Below are 25,256 nucleotides of genomic sequence, written 5' to 3' on the forward strand. Positions count from 1 at the left end.
TTCATAGATACTGCAAAAAATATTTTATTGAATGTCAATAAAAACACAAACGGTGCATCAATTTAAAGAGCTTCTACATTTCAGTCATCCAAAAGCACAGTTTCCTGTCACCGCCGACCACACAGAGGGGCAGCGTCCGGTGCCAGCTGAGGCCCGATCCGACAAGAGATGAGCCGATCGTCACAGGCTGCGACGAGACGAGAAAAAATGATCAGCAGCTGCGAGGAACAGAGAGTAGCTGCTGGTCTGGTCTGCCAGGAGTCAGCACCTACCTGTGGGTGACCAAGATGGTGGATGAACACCTGACTGCTGATTTTTCCAGGACAACCGGTGGTGGCGAAGAGGTTTTCATTGGCAATAGACCACCTGAAGAGAACAAAAATACCTATAAACAGTCTGCTTTTAGGATGAAACTTAAATATTGTCAAGAAAAAGGTTTGTTATTTTCACATTTATCATAATGGTTTTACAAATTTACAATTGATCTGGTTTTAAAAGGAGGAGAGTGGATAATTTCCTGAGGTTTTATCGGTCAAAACATAAGAGATGAGGAGAGAAATGATTATATACAATGCAAAAAGGGAACTAAAAGTAAAATTTTCTTGAAATAAGTGCATTTTTCCTTGATTTGAGCAGGTAAATAAGAGTAATAATTTATCAATGGAATAAGAATTTTGCACCTAAAATAAGAACAGTTCATCTCCATCATCTTATTTCAAGTGCAGGATATCTAATTATCTTATTTTAGGGATAAAAATATTCATTCTATTGGCCAACAGTCTTATTTAGCTGCTCAAATCAAGGAAAAATATACTAATTTCAAGAAAACTATGCTTACTTTTAGTTCTTTTTTGCAGTGTAATTTCCTAAACTTACCTGAATAGCCTAGCTTTGTCTTTATGAGCCGGTCTTTTCTCCTGTGGGTAACTGCAAAAACAAAGACATAAATTAAATGTTCTGCAGATGAACGAACGGAGCGGCCCCGGCGCCACGCCCCCCACCACCCCCACTCCACCTGGAGCGCGTGATGTCCCAGATCAGCCAATCGTTGCCCACCACGGCGCCGACTTTGATGGTGTTGGCGAGGCACCAGTCGGCAGACATGAGCGGCCCGCTGTGTCCGCAGTCCAGCGACAGGATGGCCTGCTGGGTGACCAGGTCGTAAAAGCGGATCGTCCCCTTCTTCTCTGCCACCATTAACTGATCAGCAGAGATGTGGCAGAAGAGCAGAAAACGACATTTTTAACATTGATTAACCAGATTTTCTTTTTAGAAACCTGCGACCAGTTTCACTAGAAACACCAACGTCTTATTATCGATTGCGCAATCCAGGAAAGAGAACCTGTTTGGCGACATGAAGCTGGCAAAGAAAAGCAACAAATGGTCCAACTCGGACTCTCCAGTCCCCAGTTAACAGGTTAGATGATGAAGTTAATGAATAAAATAAAAAACATCATATAACAAGCATGGTTTGATTCAAAGGGCTGAAGGAGAAAGTCTCTATTGCAGAACAATGAACCACAAGACTTCTGGGAAAATGTTTTTAGGACAGAAGAAAGCAAAGCAGAGCTCCTGAGAAAAACCAAAGCCAGCATATCAGCAATCCAACACATCTTTAATATATAAATATCACAAACTTTCACTAATAAATTACAGAAAGGAGTTTTTATAAAACCTTGGATCAAGGTACAAAAGAATTAACTTCTTCCTACTTGAATAGTATTCAGGTCTTAATCTGTAGGTTTCAAAACACTTGCGTTTATCAAATAAGGTCTGATGTACCAGAAAGTTGTTTTGGTTTATTGTCACTAGTACTAACAAAAAAAACAAAAAAAAACCCCCAAAAAAAACAGCATAATTGAATTAAAAATGATTGCTTTGTTTGCGACTAGTCCAACTTAAACTTGTCTACAGTCAAAAAAGTCATTAAAAGGCTATTTATCAGTTTGTGAATGAGTCCGTTCAGTAAAAAAAACAAAAAAAAAAAAACATACTGACAGGTGACATGTTTAAATTAAGGTGTGTTGTGGCAAATCACAGATAAACCATGTGATTTTAAAGTAACTAGGTGTTCAATTTCCAATCAATTTTATTATGTCCTGATACTTTAAATCCCAGAACTAAAGGGGTAGCACTTTTTTCCTCTAACATACATGCTAACATGGGTTCTCTTTGGTGTAGATGTGATTAAAATGTGCTTCACAAAGACACTATATTGATAAAGTATCCACTCACCCATCCAAACAATGAAAACCTAGAGTTACAATCACTTCCATGGCCACAGGTGTATAAAACCTGGCACCAGACATGTACACTGCAAAAACGGAACTAGAAATAAGTAAAATGTTCTTAAAATGAGTGTATTTGTCCTTTGAGCAGGTAAATAAGATGATTTGCCAATGGAATAAGATTTTTGCACCTAAAATAGGAACAATTTATCTCCATTATCTTATTTCAAGTGCAGGATGTCTAATTATCTTATTTTAGGGGTCAAAATACTCATTCCATTGGCAGATAATCTTATTTACCTGCCCAAATCAAGGATAAATACACTAACTTTAAGAACATTTTACTTATTTTTTAGATCCGTTTTTGCAGTGTAGACAAAGATTTCTGAAAGGACAGGTCACTTTCAGGAGCTCAGGACTCCAGCCTGGTTCTGTCATAGGATGCCACCTGTGAAAAAAGTCCGACCGGGAAGTTTCCTCGCTAAATATTCCCCAGTCAGCTGCCAGTGGCGTTATAACAAAGTGGAAAATGGAGCAGCGGATGCTGAGATGCAGAGTGCGCCTCCTACAGAGTCAGGCGCTTACACACCTCCAAAATTCGACGTTCTCTAGAGTGAAGAAGGGCGCCTCTCTGTTTGGCAACATGATGGTAGCGTTCGGAGGTTGCCAGGAAAACAGCACTTTTCTGACTGTATTGTGCAAAGTAATGTCTGGAACAGTTTAGAGATGGCCTTTTTCATCATGCACTGCAAAAACGGAACTAAAAATAAGTCCAATTTTCTTGAAATTAGTGTATTTGTCCTTGATTTGTGCAGGTAAATAAGATTATCTGCAAATGGAATGAGTATTTCGACCCCTAAAATAAGATATTTAGATATTCTGCCCTCTAAATAAGACTATGGAGATGAGTTGATCCTATTTTAAGTGCAAAAATCTCACTTTATTGGCAAATCATCTTATTTACCTGCCTAAATCAAGGACAAATACACTAATTACAAGAAAATTTTACTTATTTTTAGTTCCGTTTTTGCAGTGTGACCACTCAAGAGCACAAAGCAAGGTCCATAAAGACATTGACGACCTTAACTGGGCTGCAGAGTCCTGACCTCAATCTGATAAAACACCACTGGGAGAAATTAGAGCAGAGAATGGCAGCCAGGTTTTCTCGCACAACATCAGTGTTTAAAATTCCCTTAAACATAACGCAAAACCTTGTGGACATCCATCGCAGAAGAGATGAAGCTGTTAAAGCTTCATCGTCATATTGAACCGGATAAATTAAGAACGAGACGTCACTTAAGTGACTTAAGGGAGCAAATACTATTGCTAATATATCATATTTAACTGTTGGATACAGACCACCTAAACTATACTTAATTTATCCAGACAAGGCAAACAGCACTTTAGAGCTCGGTTAACGTTTTAGGAGAAAGAAAAAGGTTTATTTAACTCATTCTCTGCAAAAACAGACTAAACTAAACTAAAAATAAGTTAAAATTTTCTTGAAATTAGTGTATTTGTACTTTATTTAAGTCGGTAAACAAGATGATTTGCCAATAGAATAAGATTTTTGCACTTAAAATAGGAAGAACTCATCTCCATCAACCTATTTCAAGTGCATTATATCTAATTATCTTATTGTAGGGGTAAAATTACTCATTCTATTGGCAGATAATCTTATTTACCTGCTCAAATCAAGGACAAATACACATATTTCAAGAAGATTTTACATATTTTTAGTTCTGTTTTTGCAGTGTTGGTGATGAAACGAGTACCGGCCCAGCTTTCCTTTTCTCAACAGGTTCTGAACAAACATCCAAAGCTTCCCACCTTAAACACTTCCTGTGAGTGCCAGCACACACTCAGACCCGGAGAGCGAAGTCTCAGAACGGCCGTTTCATTTCCGTCCAGGTCCCACAGCCTGCCGACACACAACAAGGAAATTAAGACAATTAAAATACTTTACTAAAAATACTAAAACAGTTGTTGTTTGACCTACTTTGATTTTAGACATTATTGGTGGGGGAAAAAAAACATGTCTCTGCGAGAGTTAATCAAATACAGCACATTAATCTTCTCCAATTAGTGATGTTGCAGACTAATTCCCGTTGACATGTGAACCGCTTTTGGTCTCGTATCTGCCAAAAAATCTGTGTTTCCTCCTAATTAACGCCTAAATATAGCTTAAAACTATGAGCCAGACTTAGATGCTTATGTAATAAGTGAAAGAATTTGCCGTCCAAACGCTCCTCATTTACAAACATCCTCGACTCTGACTGATTTAATCCCAAATAATCCTTTATTCACAAACAGTACGCTCAATTATCCCCTTGCAGAATCAACTTCACCTTTTCGGAGCCTTAAGATTGCACAACGCGGCTTTCATGGATCACATTCAAGGTCACGCTGCCCCCAATTCATCAAACCGCCGCTGGTTTTATTACGCGTGCAGATTATGTGCGCAGTCTTCCCGCTTTTCCAGGGAAAAAGCAGCTTGTTTTTTTTTTTCCCCCTCCCGCGAGCCGAGAAGAAAGGCAGACTCCCTGACACAGGGAATCATCAGCCTTACGTTACAACAACCTACGACAGCCGGAGTCGCGCTACACTTCCTCCGTGTGGCAGCCGGCGTCTGGATGTGGGCGGCTCGCCTACGTCAGACGGAGGAAACTGACCGGGATCCAGTGTTGCTGAAAATGAAACAGAAAGCACCGCCTGACCTCCGCTCATTAGGGCAGCTGTTGCTCCTCGAATCTGGATTCACGCTTAGCCGCATCCGAAGAGTTACAGGGGCTAAACGGAAGAGCGGGGATGCTGCAGGTCATTCAGGAAAAGTAAAACAAGCTGCTGAGCAGCGAGAGAGGAAGTTTCTATTGTCCCATACAGCCTGATGGATGTCCTCAGGAGATCATTTAAATGTGAAGCTCAAAGTAAAACTATTTATACCGCCGTTTTATCATGTTATGAGATTTAATGTGATAGATCAACATGAAGAAGTCAAATGGATTGTTTCTCTTTTAGCCGCATTTATGTGATACCTCTAAATGAAGGTGCTCTGGTCACATGAACCAAACAGGTGATTTTTCGGGCCTACATGTACACACGGTGTGTAAAAAAACAGTCCGTTTGTTTTTTTACACAATGCTCAGGGTTGCCAGATCTGCACAGCAAAAAGGAAACTAAAAGTAAGTGAAATTGTCTTGAAATCAGTGTATTTTTTCCTTGATTTGAGCAGCTAAATAACCCTATCTGCCAATGGAATGAGATTTCTGCACTTAAAAATAGGAACAACTCATCTCCATCATCTTATTTCAAGTGCAGGATGTCTAACTATCTTATTTTAGCGGTAAAAATACTCACTCCATTGTCAAATAGGGTTTTTTAGCTGTTCAAATCAAGGAAAAATAAACTAATTTCACAAATTTTTTTACTTACTTATAGTTCCTTTTTTGCAGTGTGACTAACAGTTTAAAACATAAAGCTCGCCCCACTCGTTCTAAAAAAAAACACAGCCCAGATCTCAACCTCATGTTAAAAGCATAGAATTATTTAATCAGACACATAATAAAGACACTAGCAAACAGCATTAAAACAAAATCAGGCAACCAAATAAGCTACATACAAAGACCACTCCTTCATTTACATTATAATAGCAACACTAAAACAGTCACCAATAACATGAGTTGTAAATGAACTAATAAAATGAGTGAGAGAAAATGGCTTTTTATTACAATATGCACGTTTTTTTGTTTCTACTTTCCTGCCACACAATGACAACTATTTTGATTGAATTGTCCAATGAATACTTCCTAAAATTCGTCAAATGTTGCGAAAAGCAGCCCAAATTTTAACAACCTGACCAAAGCCATTGCCAACGTGTTCAAAAGAAGCTCAGCTGGGCAGAAACCCATCCAATCTGGCAACACTGACAATGCTAAACATACACCCAGGCCTACAATGGAATGGCTCCGATAAATAAAAATGGCCTAGTTAAAGTCCAGATCTAGATCTAATCTGCACACGATTAGCTTTTAGATATGCAACGCTGCTGGAAACATAAGCGAAAAGTATTTCTAGGAAGGTAGATACAACTACAAGCTCCTCCTTCTTTATTTCTAGTCGTAAAAAAAAAATAAATGTGAGCATCAACAAACCCTGTTCTTGCACTTTAACGAGCTGCTTTAATGTGGCCTGTCGCATAAAATCCTGAGGAAATTAATGAATGTTTCTGGTTCTAGCAGGAAAAAAGTGGAAAACTAAGAGGTGCACTGTAAAAATAGACTTATAAATAAGAATTTTTTTGTTGAAATTAAATTATTTTTCCTTGATTTGAGCAGGTAAATAGGACTATTTGCCAATGGAATAAGATTTTTACACTTAAAATAGGAACAATTCATCTCCATCATCTTAATTCAAGTGCAGTACATCTAATTATCTTATTTTAGGGGTAAAAATACTGATTCCATTGGCAAATAGTCTTATTTACCTGCTCAAATCAAGGGCAAATACATTCATTTCAAGAAGATTTTACTTATTTTTAGTTCTCTTTTTGCAGTGTGTTAAATCTGACACGGCTCTGTATTGGTGAAGAGGTTGCTGTGAGGACTTTCCTCGTCCCTCCTGCTAGGACAGAGCCCCGTCGAAGGCCGTGGCTTCCCCTCGCTGCCACAACATTGCGAAGGCCCAGGAGAGAACCCACCAGACCACAGGAGGGAAACAATAACTGCACCCTGTTCTCTCAGAGCACTTGCCAAGCGGAGCTCGATCGCACGCAATACCACCAACAGCCAAACTTTGGTCAACCACTCCGCCCTGCAAACTGTGAGCAGCGGCTCTCCACAAAAACAGAACCTCTGCAGGAAGAGGTGAAAGACGTAAGGCAACAGCGCTCTGCTTCCAGGTACCACAGAGTTGAAAAGGACATCTCGAGCCCTTCATTGTCTTATTGAAGTGGGGGGGGGGGGGGGGGGGGGGGGAAAACCCAGCAAAGGCCTCAGTGTTTATTCTACGCTTCCAATAAGTGGAGAAACGAGAGCCGCTGCCGATGCTCTTGCAGAGAGAAGAGCAAAAACTGAACTAAAATTAAGTAAAATGTTCTTAAAATGAGTGCATTTCTCCTTGATTTGAGCAGATAAATAAGATGATTTGCCAGTGGAATAAGACTTTTGCACTTAAAATAGAAACAACTCATCTTCATCATCTTATTTCAAGCGCAGGATGTCTAATTATCTTATTTTAGGGATCAAAATACTCACTCCATTGGCAGATAATCTTATTTACCTGCTTAAATCAAGGACAAATACACTAACTTTAAGGACATTTTACTTATTTTTAGATCCGTTTTTGCAGTGTTGTTAAAAGTGGCTTCCTGGATGGAGTTCAAACTGTTTTAAAAAGAGTTTAAGTAAGCAATCGTTGCCTTTTTCCTGAAATTTGTTCAGGCCTAGAAAATGCACTGCAAAACGAGAACTAAAAATAAGTAAAATTTTCTTGAAATTAATGTATTTCTCCTTGGTCAGACCAGGTAAATAAGATTATCTGCCAATGGAATGAGTATTTTTACCCCTAAAATAAGATAGATATACTGCACTTGAAATAAGATGGAGATGAATGGTTCCTATTTTAAGTGTAAAAATCTTATTCCATTGGCAAATAACCTTGTTTACCTGCTCAAATCAAAGAAAAATACACTGATTTCAAGAAATATTTTCTTATTTTTTTTAGTTCTATTTTTGCAGTGTGTAGCTCTAAATGATACAGAAAACTGCCCACAGCATTAAGCATCTAGCGAGAAAAATCCATTTGAATAAATTCTACTATGCATAAAAGGACAGCTAAAACAAATATGCTAAGCACAGAACGGCAGAGTCACTCATGATTAAGAAAAACGACAATTTTAAATGATGGAAACAGATGGATGAACTAAAAGATGGATAGACCGGCGCACAGACAGACACTGGGTGGACGGATGAACTGATGGATGGATATGCTGGACGTTGGATGTAAATGATGTGTGTACCAATAAACGGGCAGATGATGGGTGTGTGCCACACTGCAAAAACGGATCTAAAAATAAGTAAAATGTTCTTAAAGTTAGTGTATTTATGCTTGATATGAGCAGGTAAATAAGATTATCTGCCAATGGAATGAGTATTTTGACCCTTAAAATAAGATAATTAGACATCCTGCACTTGAAATAAGATGATGGAGATGAATTGTTCCTATTTTAAGTGCAAAAATCTTATTCCATTGGCAAATAGTCTTATTTTCCTGCTCAAATCAAGGAAAAATGCACAAATTTTAAGACCATTTATTTATTTCTAGTTCTGTTTTTGCAGTGCAAATCTAAGGATGGCTGAAAAACACACACCTGTCAGGGACAAATGGAGAGGTGGACAGACAGGCATGATTAAAACATGGTGGTGGAGGTACCATGGTGTGGGGATGTTAATTTTCTTGAACAACCCAATAAATCACAGACATCTCCGGAGAGCGCAGAACTCGGAAGTCTAAGGAATTACTGTTTTTGTTTTTGATTAAATAAAACTAGACTTTTAAAACTACATGGCAGAAACGTGGACCTTTGGCATATCTTCTCGTTATGATGATAGTGCACTGCAAAAACGGACTTAAAAATAAGTAAAATGTTCTTAAAATTTGTGTTTTTGTCTTTGATTTGAGCAGGTAAATTGTATTATCTGCCAATGGAATGAGTATTTTTTACCCATAAAATAAGACAATTCGACATCCTGCATTTAAAATAAGATGATGGAGATGAGTTGTTTCTATTTTAAGTGCAAAGATCTTATTCCATTGGCAGATCATCTTATTTACCTGCTCAAATCAAGCACAGATACACTAATTTTAAGAACATTTTACTTATTTTTAGTTCAGTTTTTGCAGTGTGAATATTGGATTCAAACCGGCTAAACCGGGGAAGTTTCTGTCCGTCTGCACTGCAATAACGTAACTAAAAATAAGTAAAATTTTCTTAAAATTAGTGTATCTGTCCTTGCTTTGAGCAGGTAAATAAGTTGATCTGCCAATAGAATAAGATTTGTGCAATTAAAATAGGAACAATTCATCTCTATCATCTTATTTCATGTGCAGGATGTCTAATTATCCTAATTTAGGGATCAAAATACTCATTCCATTGGCAAATGATCATATTTACCTGCTCAGATCAAGGACAAAAACACTATGTTTAAGAACATTTTGCTTATTTTTAGATCCGTTTTTGCAGTGTGTGGAGATATATTCGGCCAATCGAACGAGGCCACTGGGCTGCACTAAATTACAACATTTCAGCCACAAACCAAAAGGATGAATGCGATAATACTCCAGCTGTGACGCGTCCCCCCCCCCTAACAGAACACATGCAGACAGAGATAAGACCGATTTCAGGATAAAACCCCGTCTCAGTGCTGCAGGTGTGTGTTATCTGAGTTCAGCAGCAAACTCCGTCAACCCCAAACGCTCCCGGGACACCGCAGTGTGCCCTTCTGACCTCTAGGTGGCACATCCCCCCCTGCTAACTCCACCCAGAGTGCCCTGCTGTGCAGCTCAGACTACATCCACCCTGAGGAAGTGGAGCGCGGCTCCCCGCCTAGATGCTGGAGCGTCGGGTTGCGTGCCGACTACAGCAGAGTTTCCCGACGCTGCGGGAGACGGCGATGACAAAACTAAGCAAACTTATAGTGGAGGCTCTGCTGCCAAAGCCAACAGACTGACGGAGAGGTCACGAACTGACACATGCTGACATAAACCTCCCTTCCCTTTTTCAGCAGAGACCACTTCCCTCCTCTGTGATCGGGGCTCGGTTTGTGTGGGCTGACTGGAAGGCCGGTCCTCTGTTGTTAACCTGATCCATGCTAATGTTTCCGCCCCGGTCTTCATCCCGCGTCCCGTGTTTTCTCAACATGACAGAGTTTAAATCTTTCAGCAGATGGAGCGCTCGCCTGTTTTCTCTGGACACTCAGCGGAGGGAAGGCGTTTGAAGAGACGGGAAAGGAGGAGGGTTTTAATCTAGCGTGATCCCAGACGTGGACGGAGAGAGCGATCCACATTAATTCCTCAGATTAATTCATAAAAAAAATGCATTTTGATGTTTTTCTTGAACAAGTCTTTATATTTTTATAGAAAGATTTAAACTTATTTCAAATTATATATTAAAAAAAAGCTTTATTAATATGATTTGGATATAAAGAGACAACCACCGAACTGAATAAGTCCAAAATGCTTTATGAAACAGAAAGAATAAAAAAACCAAATGCACAAACCGCATTAACAAATATCCCGTTCAGTTCTGGGCTTTTACTAAAGTTTCAGAAAGTTTCCAAATCAAAATTTAAGACATTTCCCAATCAGAGTTCCCAGATTTTTCACAACATTTCTGATCTACAAATACAAGATGGATGAATGGATGAATGATCTGACAGACGGATGGAAAGATGATCCCATAGATCAGGGGATCCCCAAACTTTTCAGTCTGCGACCCACAAAATACCAGTCCTACCCCCTGGCCACCCCGTTTTGGTGTGTGAGGTTTTTATTTTTAATTCTACTTTTTAAATTATGAGGATAAAGTCATATTTTTGTTAGAACTCTTACAAAAAGTGAAGCCTTCCCCATTAATTAAAATGAGAAATGCTGAGCATCTTGTAAAGTTACATTTTTATATCAAATAAGGAAATACTAATACTAATACTATCCATCCAGATGACTGGATGAATGAATAAATGAATGAATGGATTGATGAATGAATGGATGGATGAATAAATGGATGGATGAATGAACGAATGGATGGATGAATGAACGAATGGATGGATGAATAAATGGATGAATGAATGAATGGATGAACGGATGAATGAATGAATGAATGAATGGATGACTGGATGGATGAATAAAAGGATGAATGGACGGACGAATGGATGAATGAATGGGCGGATGAACGGATGAATGAATGGGTGGATGGATGACTGGATGGATGATTAAATGGATGACTGGATGGATGAATGGATGAATGAATGGGTGGATGAACGGATGAATGAATGCATGAATGAATAAATGGATGGATGGATGAATGGGTGACTAGTTGGATAGATGAATGGATGACTGGATGAATGGATGACTGGGTGGATAGATGAATGGATGAATGAATGAATTAATGGGTGGATGACTGGATGGATGGAAAAATGGATGGATGGGTGGATAGATGAATGGATATAGATAAATGGATGACTAGATGGATGGATGACTGGATGAATGGACCTTTCAGTAGCCACATGTGTTTGTTTCATATATGTAGAATAAAAACATCACCAGAATGTTAGAACTGGTTGTTACAGTCTGCTGTTATGTCCGCCTTATGATTAATGTTTAGATAAGTCAATACAATTCTAAAAAAAATGTAACATGTTCTACATATTCCTCAAAAACCTCGTCAGCGTTCTGCATCAGGTTCTGCATCAGGTTCTGCATCAGGTTCTGTAGAGCCCTTGTAATGAACGATTCCTTTGACTCAGCTGTACTGAACCAGGGAAACTTCAAACATGCTCTGGGTCAATCCAGGAAGCTTTTTTTAATCCTAGAGGTGGGCAATATGGACCAGAAATAAGATCTCAATATTTTTAGGCCGATTGCTGATATACAACATTCATCTGTTTTCTTTTCATACAGTAAATATAAAAAGACTTCTCTGAATCAAAGCTTCATCCCAAATGTCTCACACTCATGTTTTTAACAAAGAGCTGTGGCTAAATATGAGAAACAGCTGAAAAATAAACTACTGGAATACATATTAGAGATGAGTATGTCTCATCTCTTTTAATAAAATATTGTCCAGCCCTAATTTATCCTAATGATGACTTGATGATGCCTTCTCTTTGTTGACAGTTGTGACACCGACCAGTTTCAGCTGTGATATGGGAACCGTTCCATATTTAGAAATAAAATGGGTAAGAATCTCTCATTGGTTGATTACTGCATGGATTATTTTGTTTCAGTTTGCAACAAATTGTTCAACCCTAACTGATGCAATGGGTGACTTCTCGTTCCCTAACCAGCCATGTCTGAAGACGGACTGAAATGATGCCACAGCGAACGCATAAAAGCTACAGTAAAGGCGAACAAATGAAATATTACAGCATTTCTGGATGGGTAGCTAATACACGCTGTCTGCTTCACTGTCATATGTACCTGCTGCCTGGAGTTTAACTTGTCTTTTGATTGTTTCTTCATTAAAATCTAATAAAAAAAGTAGGGCCGGGCAAGTTAACGCGTTAATTTCGCGTTTATTCATTAGACTATTAACGGCGATATTTTCTTTAACGCGCGTTAACGCATGTTGCTCACATGCTTTTATTTTGTGAAGGTCTGTTGCTGCGGTGTAGGGGTTTGAATCAGAACAGTAGGTGGCGATAATGCGCCAATAACCTCGCTGTCAGCCCAGCCTCGGATTCAAAGAGGAAGAAAGATGCTGGCCTGAAAAAAACAAAGCTGACATGGGGAAGGCAGTGTTTCCCTAGGCGAGGCGGTGAGTTGCCGAACGGAACAAGTTTTGTGGGGAGCGGAGCGGGGGGGTCCTGCATCGACGCCGTCGGTGAAGTCGCTTCTCGTTTCAAAGTATCCTATCTCAGCGAAAGCAACAACAAAAAAACCGCGTGTTAACATCAAATAAACGCAAGCAACGCAAGCATATCGAGTTAGCAAGCATTTTAGTTTAAAGTTCTTCCAGCAACAAATATGACAGAAACAAGTTAGTTGTAACCACTGCCAAGTTAAACTTTGGTATTGAACATAAAATGGTAATGCTGCTCCCTGCTGTTACCTCAGAAATTGCCTGTTTTTGGTAGATTTTTTCCTCATAAAGAGAATTCCCTGCCAGTGGCAATAAGCTTTAATTTATTATTGCTATTATTTGTTTTACATGTTTAAGTTGAGCTTTACACTAAATATGTGTTACTGATAAGTGCTACACTTTTGTTCATATGGCAGCAGAACATTAAAATAAAAGTGCTCTTTACACTACTTTTGAATTCATTCTTGGAGTTTGTAAATACAATGCGATTAATCATGATTAATCAGGCAAATTATGAGATTAATCGCGATTAAATATTTTAATCGTTGCCCAGCCCTAAAAAAAAAAGACATTTCAGGGAAAAAGACAGGACTATCTTAGGAAGGGAAATAGAAAGGAGTGAGGGATGATTTGATTGGCATACAGCTGAACAAATGGAAGCAGGAGTAACAGGATAGTAGGAGTTAAGAGAAATGGTTTACAACCCAGTTAGAGGTGGAAATCAATAGTTACAGTTGAACTAGAAAATGTGAGGCTGCAAAGAACCAAAGAGCTTCAGCTCAGCTTTGCATCTCACGGTAACGCAGTTTCCTGTTCAGGGGTCATCCCTTCACTGACCCTGGCTACTTGCACAGTTTTTTCCCCTCTTCCCGAACCTTAATTGAAAAGGAAAATTTAGGATCCTCTTTTTACAAACTCCCTCCCCTTCTTGGAGGGGAAAATCTTTCTGCAGCTAATTGGATTTCCACTTTTAACAAATTAGCCAGAAACGCTCCAAAGCGGCTCTCTGCTCGCGTACGGTCACAGTGCAGCGTGTTGTGCTTAGCATCGGGTTTCGCTGTGAAAACACAGTCAGGACTTTCTGCACCATTAACAAAAGGAGAGGACTGAAAATCAGAAGCTGGGAACACGGCGGAGAAAAAAAGAAAAAAAAAAGAAAACGGAAACAGAACGGCTCGGACCTGCAAGTGTGGTCGTCGCTGACAGAAGCGATCTGTTTCCCCTCGGTGGGCTCGAACACCAAATGGTTAATGTAGCTGGTGTGGCCCTCCATCACCTGGGCGAAGCAGAGAGAAGACAGTCAGTAAAGCTGAGCCAAACCGGCTGCTCTGTGTGTGTGTGTGTGTGTGTTAGATTTCCTGTTTAACTAAGTACCAAACGTCTGCGCTAAGTAGAGAGAAAGCCCCGCGTCTGATGACAAGAGCAGTTCCAGATGCTGGGATACCTTGACTTCATGCCGATCCTGCAGATCAGAAGTCAGCAGGCGTAGTTTTCTGTCAGCTGCAGCCGTGCAAAATCTGCAGGGAGGAGAAAGGGGGCGAGAAAGAGAAGATTTAACAATAAACAAAGAAGGGAACGTGAAAACACACACGGTGACAGACGACATCTCCGAATCCGAGTCTGTGTGTGGCAGGAGCCCGGAGAGGGATGGGTGGGGAGCGCTGCCAGGGATATTCTAATTGCCAGCAAAGGTAAACACGGAGAGAAACAAGACGGCTCACGCCATCTACGTGCGTCTTTGTTGGAAGCCCAGCGCTGAGCCACGGAGAGGACTTTCCCTCTAATCAGCCCTCGTGCACACCAGCGCCTGCAATTACTCACCCAATTACACTAACTCACTTATGACAGGAAAAACACACACGTATCACCAGTATAAACAGACAGCGCTTCACACATTTTCAGGCACAGATGGATTTGGCATGATGTCATTACAAATATCCTGCCTACAGCTTAGCCTCCACAGCAGGTTGGTTTATACTAGTCCGGCGCTAAGACTTCACAAATAAAACCTGAACTTTTTGGTCACGTTGGCTTTCCTTTAAGCTACCTTTATACACATTTCTGAGAGTAGAAAACTCTTTAAAAAAGGTGCCTGCAACGCATATTTCCCACCGTAAAGGCTTGTTTTGGCCAAAATAATAGTTAAAAGCTCGTAATTACTGATCTTAATCTTGTCTTTCCACAGCTGTTCAGTTTATGCTCATTTACCGTCTCTTTAATGTCCGCCGTCACAAAACGAGAACGCATCAACCGCTCTGCTACGTTGAGACGCACAGGAAGAACGCGAGAGAGAATGCAGAAGAAAAGGAAGTGAAAAGGAGACGAGGGTACACTGTGGGAAAAAAAAGAAGGGATGAATGAAGGTGAGACAAAAGAAGGGAAGGACAGATAAGACAAGAAGAGAGCGACAGAGAGAAGGAATGAATGAAGGATATGGGGGAAAGAGGAAAGAAGGAAGAAACCAACAAACAAACGAAAAGAAAGAAGGAACACTGCAAAAAGGGAACTAAAAACAAGTAAAATTCTCTTGAAATTAGCATATTTTTCCCTGATTTGAGCAGCTAAATAAGACTATTTGCCAATGGAATGAGTATTTTTACCCCTAAAATAAGATAATTAGGAATTCTGCTCTTGAAATAAGATGATGGCGATGAATTGTTCCTATTTTAAGTGCATAAATCATATTCCATTGGCAAATAATCTTATTTAGCTGCTCAAATCAAGGAAAAATACACTTCTTTCAAGAAAATGTCACTGACTTTTAGTTCCCTTTTTGCAGTGAAGGAAGGAAGGAAGGAAGGAAGGAAGGAAGGAAGGAAGGAAGGAAGGAAGGAAGGAAGGACAGACAGAAGGAAGGAAGGAAGGAAGGAAGGAAGGAAGGAAGGAAGGAACGAAGGAAACAAACATAAGGGCAACAGGTAGGAAGGACAAGTAGGTATTCGATGAAGGAAGGACACAAGGACAACAAAATGGCTGAAGGAAGGGACAAAAATAATGAAATAAAGACAATAAATAAGGGGACAAGCAACAAAAGGAGGACACAATAAAGAAATGCAAGAAGAAAGCTAGAAGGAATCAAATAAGGAATAAAGGGAACAAAGAAGCAGGTAGGACACATTGACATAGTGGAGGGAGGGAAGGGAACAAAAGACAATGAGGATGGAAATAGGGAGGAAGGACAAAGGAACGAGGCAGGACAGAAAAAAAGAAGGAATGACAGGTAGCGAAGGAAGGAGAGAAGGAAGAAAGGTAAAAAATCAGGACACTGAAGACAGTGAGGAAAATATAGAGGCAGGAGAGAAGGAAGGACAATTATATATGAAGGGAAGATAGGACAGAAGAAAGAAAAATGACAGATTGAAGGGAAAGAACAAGGGAAAGACAAGGAAAGAAAGGAGGACAAGGAGGACACATCGTAGGAAGACCAGCAGGATGGAGGTAAAACACAAGAAAGGAAGAAAAGACAAGAAGGGGACGAAGGAATTAATGAACAAAAGAAAAATAAGAGAAAGGCAGGTCTCAATTAAGAAAGAATGACAAAAGGATTGAGGGAAGGACAGAAGAAAGGGGACGAAAAAGGCAGAAAGGACACAAGAAAAAACAGAAGGCTTCAAAACCAAAAGAAAGCCTTTGGCCAAGGGGATGGTGAATAATGTCCAGAAATAGAAGAATCTCCAAATTGTCCTCTTTCTGTTCTTATCCAGACCTGGAAAACGCTTAAATAAAATGGCACATTTCCCCGACCTCGTAGGAACGCTGCAAACATCAACCGTGTGCTCAGCCAACGCACCACCAGGCGGTAAGGGCGCCTGTGTGTCAGAACATTTTACTGTGAATTCAACAAACAGGAAGTTATGGACATTTAAATTTAGACCGTTCTTTTTATAATTCATACACGGTCTAAATCACACAGGCTCAAACATATAAACAGACCTGACTAGTATATGATTAAATGCCTCTTAAACAGGTTGCACCACATTTTTGAGGACCATAAGGCACGCTTAAAATCCTTAAATTTTCTCAAAAATTTATGGCACACCTCATATGTGATTAAAGTTGTGTTTACTGACCAATTTTAAGTGGTACAAAGCGCTCAAAAATCTGTTAAAATGTGTAATTATGACCATTGTTAGCCATGAAGCTGCTCTGCTCAATGGAAATTCAGAGCATTACGGTACAATGTGTCCTGATCGGACCCATGAGCTGTCCACAAAACTGCCTGACTGTAATGTCTAAACTAGAAGTGCATTAATTTAAGGCAGCCCACGCAAGAAGTACGGGTAGCAACAATAAACCTAGAAAGGTAATTTAACATAAAATTTATGTTTATTTTGGCTTTATGTCAGAAACAGGGCAGTGTAGTCCAACCACTCTGTCCTCCCAACAGAGACGGATAGAGAACTGTGTACGTGAAGGAGTGATATTACACACTTGGGAAGAATATTTATAATCCGGTTCGCATTAGGGTCCGAAAAATACGGTACCTTGACTAAATACCATCAAGAGTAAGGAAAATGGTTGAGATGTTGGGAAAAAACTCTGAAGTCACCAAGAGTCAGGCCGTTTTTTTTTTTACCAGAAACCAGCTGAAACACCAGAGACAGAAAGACCTTCCAACAAGATAATGATCCCAAAACGTATCAATTTTAGATTGAATAAAGCGAGGTAAAGTTTGAGGTCCTGAAATGACCCAACCTCTACTCTAATAACCGTGAAACAACGTTTTTGGAGAGAGGAAAATCACGATGGTGCCGCTCCTACAAAGTCACAGCAGTGATACCTGTGCTTCTTTTGGCATCATCGTTATCGCCGAGATGTCAAAAGTATTGGTGTGCAAAGGCACAAGAAGCTGCAGGAATTAAATGTAGAGTCAGCGATTTTTTTCTATCCGTCCCTTTTTGAATACACCAAAACAAGGGTTGGAGTCCAAAACATCTGAACAACTAAGAAGTTCAGCACCTAAACCAGCCGAGGAGACCAAACATCTAGGTAAATGTGTATGTACTCTGCATTAGCTGCTTGGCAGCTGGTAGGTGCTGAAGGAGAGGGCTATTCGTGTTTAATTCTGGTTGTGATGAGGTTAAAATTACTTTAAAGAGCCCTACATGCACATTTTAAAAGTCTATAAAATTACCATATCACCGCCATGCTTTCCCTGTCTCCTGCTGCATCTGTAGTGACATGTCTGACACCTATTGACGCGATCCGACGGCAAAATCTGATTTTCTTTATCAAAAATTAATCCTAGCTTTACCTATTAAAAGTATTTTTTCCCTCCTGTCCGAGTTAATTTAAAGCTGCAGGAAGCAAAAAAAATAATTAAGCTGATGCCACCGAGCAGGGGCGTAGAACTGCACCTCATAGAATTTGCCTCAGACGTTGGAACAATCTCTCCGCTTTGGCAACTCGTCAGCCCTTAACGATCCAATATCATCATATCGCCCCCACTTAATTATCAGTCCACCCACTCTGGATAAAAATAAATCACTAAAAGCCACAAATTAGCGTGACATTCATGCTAGTGATAAACCAAAGTACACCTTTGACAGGAATAGTCGGTTAGAGGAGCTGTAGATATCCTTAGATTTGATCAGGGACGCTTAGGTTCGTCAGACACGTCTTGTTTTAAAACAGGCAGCTGAAGGACCCAAAGCGGGGCCTTTAAAGGAGTTCTGAGGAAGCTGCTGCCTACATTTTAAAGCCACGTAATTTAGCGATGAGTAATGATTCTGTATTCCTGTTAATCCCATCTGCGGCCACTCTGGGATCTGTTCCCCAGACCATCACTTTACCCTCCACGGTTTGGGTGCAGGTCTTTCCTTAATGTCACCCCCCCCCATGGTTTTTTCCTCCTCTGGTAACAGGAAGCTCTCGAAGAAAAGCCTGTTGTTTCGCATGCTGGCCACTGTATTTACTAGATGACAGCCAAGCTTGAAAAATGAGCGAGTGGGGTGGAAGTCAGTGGTTTTAATAGTTTTCAGACTTGTTTTCAATACAGGCTGCTGTGGTGGCGGCTGGAGGGCCACCCCCCCCCACTCCCCTCGCCTCTCATCAAGCCCGTGAGAACGCTGTACTTTTCCTGGAAGGCACAGCTACGTGCCGACTGAAGGGAGAGCTTGAACCTGAGCGGGTTCTCATCAGCACAATAACATGTGCGCACGTCACAGCGCTGGCTCAAGGGTCCTGTGGAGTAAAACCACAGAAGGCCAGGAATTAGCGCTGCCTTTCCTTTCCAATTACACTGAGCCCGAGCGCCTCCCGGACGGGGGGGGGGGGGGGGGGGGGGGGGGTGCAGATCCTTCACATCCACAGCTTCAATCAGGTGGAAACTCTGCTTTCTAATAATCCCTAGTTGGGCTGCTTCCCACCTGAAACGACTTGGCTACGGCCTTGGACGTGTGGCAGCAAGAGGAGGTGATGAATACTTTTGGACAGCATGACTGATGTAATCTCCCAGATAAAAAAAAAAAAAAAAGAAAAGAAAGAAAGAAAGATCCTGTTTTTTTTTTGTTTTTTTTTTCTCAAAAGTCACAGATGTCAGCTTTCCAGGGCGGAAGAGGAGGACGGCTCGACGCCCTCTAATCCTCCAGCAACAGTCTGATGGCGTCTTACGTAACACACCGCTCCACAGCACAACTCACGTCTACTGCTGTAAAATACTCACCAGCCACTTACCAGATACACCCCTTCATATATGTCTTTACAGAAAGACAGCAAACCGGCCATTCAGTCAATGAAAGCACTGCTAGGCGTAGTGAAGACGGGTTTCTGAAGCTTTTAAATCACACAAGCTTCTCTCAGGTGCTCAAGAATAGAATTTAAAATTCTTCTTCTAATGTATAAAGCCCTTAATAATCAAGCGCCATCGTATATCAGAGCTCTGATTACCCCGTATGTTCCTAACAGAGCACTTCGCTCTCAGACTGCAGGTCTGCTGGTGGTTCCTAGAGTCTCTAAATGTGTTCTGTTAGCTGTGACATCATCCAGAGAAGACGGCTCACCCGCTACTACCATCTAATGTAGAACAGATTACTAGATCAATGTGTGCTTCTGTGCTTTTTTTGTCTCTCTTGTTGTGTCTCTGTTCTGTCTTCTGTAACCCCCAGTAGGTCGAGGCAGATGACCGTTCATACTGAGCCCGGTTCTGGTTCTGCTGGAGGTTTTTCTTCCCACTGTCGCTTCATGCTTGCTCAGTATGAGGGATTGCAGCAAAGCCATGTACAATGCAGACGACTCTCCCTGTAGCTCTACGCTTCCCCATGAGTGAATGCTGCTTGTCGGGACTTTGATGCAATCAACTGGTTTCCTTATATAGGATAATTTTGACCAATCTGTATAATCTGACCCAATCTGTATAATATGATTGAACTTGACTTTGTAAAGTGCCTTGAGATGACATGTTTCATGATTTGGCGCTATATAAATAAAATTGAATTGAATTAAATGAACCAGCTGCACGGGCAAACCGCCTTGCTTGATGTCATTGGACAGAGGGCCGACACAGAACTGGGCAGATGTGCTACAGCAGCAGAAAACCACACCTGGTGTCACTCCCGTCAGAAAGGCACCGGAAACCGAGGCTGCAATTCACACAGGCTCATGAAAAGTCTACAAGACGCCCAGGCGGCGCAAAAAGACGGGCCATTAGCGTCGCTATATGGTCTTCCCGCTGTACTTCTAGACCACGTGGCACGCAGCCCGTTTTTAAAGTGCACATCCAAACGTTCACTACAAATTTACTGCAGTTATTTCTACAGCGGTGAGGCTTTAACCAGGGAACCTCGACGGACACCCTAAAATGAACAGAAGGTTTAATAGATGAAAGAAAGGATGGATAATAAGAGCAATACAGGGATTTAATGGCTACTACACATCTGGATGGATGATTATGCTGTAAAATGGGGGGGGGGGGGTTAATTTGGGAAAATAGCTTAAACTCGATAAGCTGTCTGATGTACACGTGCACCACATCGATCTTACAGCCAATGACCCGACGCCAGCAGATGTCCTAAAACATTAACATGAGGGTGGCGTAGAAAGCACCCTCTAGTTCTGCTGGACATCCCCCACGTCGATCCTCATTGAGCTTAGAGATTTTTTTTATTTTATCTGCTAATTAAAAAGCCCATTTAAATGAGTTTACAGGTCAAATTAGGTTGGAAATGGTGAAATGAGGACGCAGACGAACCTCAAGGCAAGTAGGTGGATGGACAGAGAGGAATAGCTGGATGGATAATAAACGTTTGGATTAGTTATCATATGACTTATTGCTATAAACCAAAAGGGCATCAATAAGTATGAAAATATGATTAAATGCAATTACTGTGTCCATTTTAGATACATAAATAAAACTCTTCATGCAACAGCTGTCCTAAAGAAATGGGTATGAGTTTTAAGAGCAGCATTTGTGTGTGACATGTAGGTCTGCTAACAAGTTGTAAATACTGTTTTGTTGTCACTTTTATAATTTTTTACAATAAATACCCTGAAATAGCAGGATCAAATATTAAATTGATATTGCAGATGGACAGAACCATGAGATTACATTCTTTGATTTTCTCACGACTAATACACAAATACGGCATCTTTGGACAGAAGTAAAGGCTGTGAGGTTGTTTACGTTAATGTTATAGAGAGGCTTGATTCCCTAATATTTCAATTTGTTTGATCTTAAAAGGCCTTCAGTCAAACTGTTCCTGCAAACAAACACAACTCAATTACTTTAAAAAGGAAACAATCTTTTCTAATCAGACAGATAATCAAACCTTACTTCCAGCTGTGAAGCACTGGACTTTGACCATATGAACATACGTAGAATCTGTCAAACAAAACGCACTCCAACTCCTATCATTAGGTTTATTGCCCCAATGAAAAAGCAGCTAATGTGCTCGAGCGGTTGATATTAGAGCAAACATGAACGTTAGGGCTGGGGACCGACCGAATCCCGTCGATACTACCGGGTACCAATTCACGTCAAATCAAACAGTACCATGTTTTGGTACTTAAACGCATCATTGTGACACAGAGAGAGCGGAGGAGTGGCCCATTTTCCATGCCGAACATGAACACAGCATTGCAGCACAAGAGCAAAATGGCGTCACTAGTCCAGTAAACAAAGCATGGCTGACAGAAAGCGCTTTTTAGACCCATCCGACTAGCGAAAAATCTAGTGACTTTCTTCTGTTATTGGTGTCTTCCCGTGAAAGTAAATCGTTCTGGAGTTATTGTCTAGGGCACAAGCGGCACAAGGACTTCCACAAGCTTCTCCAAGCACTGTCTCCCAGATAGACAGACAGACGCCTCATCCTGAAACTTGGCTGCAGTAAAGAGAGCAGAGAGGAGAGCCTCTATGCTCCCTCATTGCAAATGTATCTCACCCTCATTTACAAAGCGGGATAAAATGTTTTTAATGTTTTAATTCTTCTATGAAACTGTTGCACTAAAACAATTCCCTGAATTTTATTCACACACAGCTTCAATCCCGTATTTACCTCGTTCACTCTGTGCCTCTGATAGCTGCTGTTTTGGTATAAATGAGTTTTATTATTACATTCCCTTAATTATTATTATTCAGGCAATGTATTAAAAATCATAGCTTATTTAATAAGGTTCATTTGTAGAGCCAAACTATTTATATATTGAGAAATAAATATGTCAATTTGAAAAATTTTGAGATTTCATTAATAATCTAACATTTATCACTACATAAACACACAAAAGTACCGAAAATAGGTACCGTTAAGTACTGGTAGCGGTTCCCAGGTACCAGGTATCGATACCATATTGGTTCAAATGTGAAAGGTATCCATCCCTAAAGAAGGTAAACTCCTGAACACTGATGCGTTGAACCATCCACCCCCAAACTAAAACCTTTGCACTGTGTATGGACTGCATAACCAACTGCATATCTATCACTTAACAATATTAATAATCATTATAGACATGTTAACAATCATCTTTATTTGTCATTGCAACTTTGCACATGTCAATAAAATGTGTCCTCTGCATTTAACCCATGTTTAGGGAGCAGTGGGTCAATTCTGGGATTAAGGGTCTCGCTCAGGGACCCAGAGAGGCAGTCTGTGGGATTCTAACCGGTAAAATTGGACGCAAGCTCCCTCCACTAAACACTAGACCACCACTCCCATTTATTTCCCTTGATACAATACACTACCACCATTCAATGTATAAATGATGTTGAAAGGAGGTACCTGATGGTGGGTATCCTGTCCAGCCGGGACTCGGGGCTCCAAGCCAGAGCATCAACGCGCAAGTCATGATGAAAAGCTCGGAGAACATTGAACTGGACACCCTCCACCTCCACGTCCTCCTCCTGTGGAAGCAGATTCCCGTTAAAAACAAAAAAAAGACATACACTGTGGTGGGTAAATCTGGCAGCGTGGAGCTGCATCCCTTACTTGGAAGAGGCAGGTGCCCACCACCACATACTGGTTTCCCCCATAAGCTAGGAGAGAAGCATGGGAACCTGAGCTGAAAGGGCTGAATTCGACCACGTGGACGTAGTCGTCGCACGTCACCGTGTAGCTGGGACTGCGGGTCAAGTCCTCCTGCATGTTGGGGGCTCTGGCAAAGCTGGCTTCTGGTCAGGAGACACACACGGCACATTATTAACAGAGGAACATTAAGCCTTGAAACTATAAAAGGCAGAGAACAAGCAGATTCTCATCTTTGTTTAGCTCTAACCCTTTAAACAGATACAGGTTTGTTTTTTTTTTATTGAATACAGATGCAGCACATTAGAAAAAGCCAAACCCACGCTACATCTATCAAAAGAACGGGGTCAAAAAAAGAAAAAAAAGCAGTCCAAATGTTTTGACACCACACACTAACCCTGTTACATTTTGTCATGGAAATACCACAATCTTTAATACATTTTCCTGGAATTTTACGAGACTAAACAACACATAGCAGTACATAACTGAATTCACCCAGTCCCCTTTCATTTTTTTTAAAACCAGAGAACCACTTCCCTAAAGACTATAAATAAAACTATTCAGTAAAGGGCTCTGACGTTTCTTAGTCTGACATTTTCCAGGGAGATTATGCTGTGTTGATGCTGCTGTGACAAAAGGCACATTCTTTGTCCTCTTTTGTCATCGCCTACCCCTCCTTTCAGTAATGGATGGCTAGATGGACGGACCTAGGGTGCTGGTGGCAGCATCATGCAGTGAGGAGATTTGCTCAAAAGATAGATGGAGCTCAACATAGAGCAATCTTCAAAAGAAAACCTTTTAAAAGACTGGGCCGGTGTTTAAGGCTGGACGATAATTCAATAACAATAAATATCGATCGATTAAAGTATACCCATGATAGAAAAAAAAGGTTCGATAGAATAACAGTTTTTTAGCCATGAAGGTTAATATTACAGTCATTACATCCTCCCAACCAATCACAACGCAGACCCAGGAATGCTCCGTCACCAAGCTCCGCCCCCTTCAAAGACTTCAGAGAGCACACGTTTTTTTTTTTGTTTTTTTTTAAACTTGTAGTTTTGGTAAAAAGTTGGTTGCATAAAGGGCTGAGTTTGAATTCAGTGTTTGTGTTTTCTGTATATAAAATAGGTTGCTAACAGCATAAAATGACCAGGGCTGCACTTAAAATATTTATTTATAATTTGTTGATTATTATCGATATCAGTCGATATGACTTCTAATTAATCAATATGCTTTTTTTCTATAACGTCCAGCCTTACCGGTGTTACAACTCCCAGCAGGAAATATACACCTAGAGCTGAGGCTTTCAATCCAATCTGACTGAGTTTAAGCTATTAGATAAAATAATGGGTAAAATTTCAACCTCAGCATGTTAGGGAAGTTTAAAATAAACTCACATTGTATTTGTAGAATTTTGTATGAATGTTTTTGTTTGGCAGTGTGTCTGTCCGCTGTTGCGCACCTTTGTTGTGGCCCCGGATGGTATTAAACTATATTAACAGAGTAATTTCCAGTCTATGGTACCATAATAAAAGGTATTTCTGTTCTATCCTATTTACTGGAAGAAAAATAACCCAAAAAGTCGCCACACATTGCTTTTTTTGTAGTTTCTCCAGCAGTATGAATGGTATGCAGTTTGTTTCAGAACAAAATAAACAGTTTATACCGTACTTTTAACGTCAACGTACCGTTCTTTCCCACCATGCTTGGTGTTGAAGCTAACCGTACATGTCACATGGAAACGAGATAAAACAGTTGTTCACATAGTTCAAATGGGCAAAATATAACACGACTAGTGTTGTTATGGACGTGTATCTTATCATAAAAGCAGCAATAACGTTAATACTTTACCAAAGTGGTCTCAAAATGCACTCGCTGAATCAAACACAGCGCGCCTTTGAGGTGTTTTCAACCCCACTTCCTACTACGTCATCGGAGCGTGCCATCGACAAGAGAGCGTCGGGGGGGAGTTCGGAGTTAAAAAATTTAAAATATAGA

The 25,256-nt window shown here is 40.5% G+C and overlaps 1 protein-coding gene across 3 annotated transcripts; it reads right to left on the reverse strand.

Annotated features, from left to right (window-relative positions):
- Positions 1-25,188, reverse strand: nup37 (nucleoporin 37). Of its 3 annotated transcripts, XM_021322198.2 has the most exons (11): positions 25,110-25,182; positions 24,947-24,976; positions 23,223-23,404; positions 23,016-23,137; positions 14,249-14,321; positions 13,986-14,080; positions 4,059-4,149; positions 1,016-1,200; positions 877-927; positions 273-366; positions 1-187 (listed from the first exon to the last, which is right to left on the reverse strand). In XM_021322198.2, exons 2-11 carry the CDS (start codon positions 24,960-24,962, stop codon positions 74-76), a joined length of 1,023 nt encoding a protein of 340 aa, XP_021177873.1. In that variant the 5' UTR covers positions 24,963-24,976; positions 25,110-25,182; the 3' UTR covers positions 1-73. The 3 variants fall into 3 exon arrangements, with proteins under 3 accessions (XP_021177873.1, XP_021177874.1, XP_021177875.1); XM_021322199.2 differs by lacking the exon at positions 24,947-24,976 and having other exon boundaries at positions 25,110-25,188; XM_021322200.2 differs by lacking the exon at positions 24,947-24,976 and having other exon boundaries at positions 23,223-23,401.
- Between the last annotated feature and the right edge of the window lie 68 nt (positions 25,189-25,256).

The sequence above is a fragment of the Fundulus heteroclitus genome, chromosome 17, assembly GCF_011125445.2.
Source record: "Fundulus heteroclitus isolate FHET01 chromosome 17, MU-UCD_Fhet_4.1, whole genome shotgun sequence".
In the NCBI taxonomy this organism is placed as follows: Eukaryota; Metazoa; Chordata; class Actinopteri; order Cyprinodontiformes; family Fundulidae; genus Fundulus; species Fundulus heteroclitus.